This window comes from Mustela lutreola, chromosome 1, assembly GCF_030435805.1.
Source record: "Mustela lutreola isolate mMusLut2 chromosome 1, mMusLut2.pri, whole genome shotgun sequence".
Taxonomy (NCBI): Eukaryota; Metazoa; Chordata; class Mammalia; order Carnivora; family Mustelidae; genus Mustela; species Mustela lutreola.
The window spans coordinates 234,640,356-234,642,824 of record NC_081290.1 but is presented as its reverse complement, the minus strand read 5'-3'; the positions used below and the strand labels follow the sequence as shown (position 1 = coordinate 234,642,824).

At 38.0% G+C, this 2,469-nt stretch overlaps 1 protein-coding gene across 1 annotated transcript; it reads left to right on the top strand.

The window, feature by feature from the left end:
• Window positions 1–715: 715 nt before the first annotated feature.
• Window positions 716–1,663, top strand: LOC131821142 (olfactory receptor 52E2-like). Its single transcript, XM_059156929.1, has one exon. It carries the CDS (start codon window positions 716–718, stop codon window positions 1,661–1,663), a length of 948 nt encoding a protein of 315 aa, XP_059012912.1.
• The last annotated feature ends 806 nt before the right edge of the window (window positions 1,664–2,469 follow it).

Genomic DNA, 2,469 nt, shown 5'->3' with positions numbered 1-2,469 from the left:
ATGAAAACATGAACAAGTCACGTTTTTCCAGGAATCCTAAAAAATCCAAGGAGCATAATTTTTTGGGTGTGTTAATGAGTTGTTTCTGTTTTAAAGTTATTATACATTTAAGTAATCAGATGCTGGTTCTTTTATGGCCAAAAATTCACTAGGGCAGCAAATTTCAAAAAGCATTGTAAAAATGAAAAGCTTATTGTCATTCAAAGCATTGTAAGTATGGAAAGTTTATTATTCCTTCATGTCCTGCTTTCAAAAATCTTTATTTAGAATTAACTTCATGCAAAAAGTCTTCAGGATTATTTTGGAAGGGTACTTTTCAGTGAAGGTAATGTTATAAGTCCCCCTACCCACTCCCCCCGCCGTTGCCTTGTTAGAGAGAGGAACCTGAGTTACTCACTGAAACTTTTTCTCAACCTGGCTATAACAGACAGAAAGAGAATAGTGTCAGGCAGAATACTGTGGAGCTTCTGTGCCTAAGGAGACATCCTGTACTCCAGCTAGTTCTTAATGAGATTAATAGCTGGCAGTGAATAATACAATACTTGTAATTTCAGAGAAGCTCATCAAGGACTTAAAATGTTAATAAATTTGCTTAATTGTATTTTTACAGTAAGTAATTCTGCTGTATATTTATCAGAGTATATGTGTTTCTGACTGCTCCTGGGACAAAAAGGGAAAGAAAGCAAGAATATATCTTCATATAACCAGAATCACCATGCATGACTTTAACTCCACTGCATTCACCAATCCTAGTACCTTCTTCCTGATGGGAATCCCTGGTCTAGAAGACTTGCATATTTGGATATCCATCCCTTTCTGCTCAATGTATATTGTTGCCCTCATGGGAAACATACTCATCCTTTTCATCATCAAAACTGAGACTGTTCTCCATGAGCCCATGTTCTATTTTCTTTCCATGTTGGCCATCACAGACCTCATCTTGTCAACCTCCACTCTTCCCAAGATGTTGGGTATATTCTGGTTCAGTTATCATGAAATCAGCTTCCATGCCTGTCTCACTCAGATGTTTTTCATCCATGCTTTCTCTGGGGTGGAGTCAGGGCTTCTTGTGGCCATGGCACTTGACCGGTATGTGGCAATCTGCAATCCACTGAGACACTCATCCATTCTTACAAATTCTGTGGTGGCTCAGGTTGGCCTGGTGGCACTTCTGCGTGGGTTAGTACTAATGACACCACATCCCTTCCTGGTGAGGAGATGGCCATATTGCCAGTCCAATGTAGTCCCCCACACATACTGTGAGCACATGGCTGTGGTGAAATTGGCTTGTGCTGACATTTCCATCAATAGTCTTTATAGTTTGGCAGTCATTATCTTAATTGTTGGGACTGATGTGACATGTATCTTTCTGTCCTATGTACAGATTCTTCAAACTGTATTTAATCTCCCTTCTAATGATGCTAGGTTGAAGACCCTCAGCACTTGTGGGTCCCATGTGTGTGTCATCCTCACCTTTTACATCCCTGCTCTTTTCTCCTTCCTCACCCACCGTTTTAGCAAACATATGCCACGCCACACCCACATCTTGCTGGCCAACATGTACTTGTTGGTACCGCCTATGCTGAACCCTATCATCTATGGAGTAAGGACCAGGCAGATCCGAGAATGTGTTCTACAATTATTGATGACTAAAATCAGCTGAGAATTCTGGGTCTTATTTTATACTTATTCCCATCCTCTTATAATTCTTTGGTATAAATTTCTTGGAGTCTAGCTTTAGTGAGACCAAGCATTAGAATCTTAATTCTTCCTCTTACTATTTCTGGAAGTGGAAATTATATTTAATTTATCTAATAAGCATCTGTAAAACAGATATAATAATACCTGTGTCATATATCAACGGTTACAAAGTATTTAGCACTGTTTCTAGGATAGTTTAAGTAAGATTTCAGTGTGTGAAGTAATTCTTCTGTGTGTTATAGGTTTTCTCACTGTCTTTATGAAACATGCTTACTAGTTTATCTTATAAAATTAACCAAATAAGAACATCTATCTGACCATTTTTTTTTTCCATAAAGGAACTTTAGACCAGATAATCCAAATGGCAATCTGAATTGGGTTGATTTGTACTCTCACTGTAACCATAAGGGAATGTTGGTGAGAAGTGGGCAGAAGAGAAAAATGTTGGGTAAGCCATAGGGCTTTTGCCTTGCAACTTACAAGAAGGGTGCATTTTAGGAACTCCCTTGAGAATGAATACAAATTGTAAAGTGAGTCATTCCCACTGCTAGAGCAGACATTGTGTATCTTTCACATTTGTAAAAATTTCAAAAAATCAGAACTCTTCTTCATGAAATGAGCAAGTAAAATAAAATGATGACTGATTTTGCATTCATCTATCTACTCAGTATCTAGTAAGCATCTGTAATGTGCTTCGTACTTAGATGGTCATAGAAGACATGACAGTAAACAAAAGAAGGAGAATTACTTCCCTTAGTGGAATTTATA

Bases quoted from the DNA above. Each gene is read 5' to 3' on its own strand.
- LOC131821142 (XM_059156929.1), top strand. From the start codon at position 716: ATGCATGACTTTAACTCCACTGCATTCACCAATCCTAGTACCTTCTTC.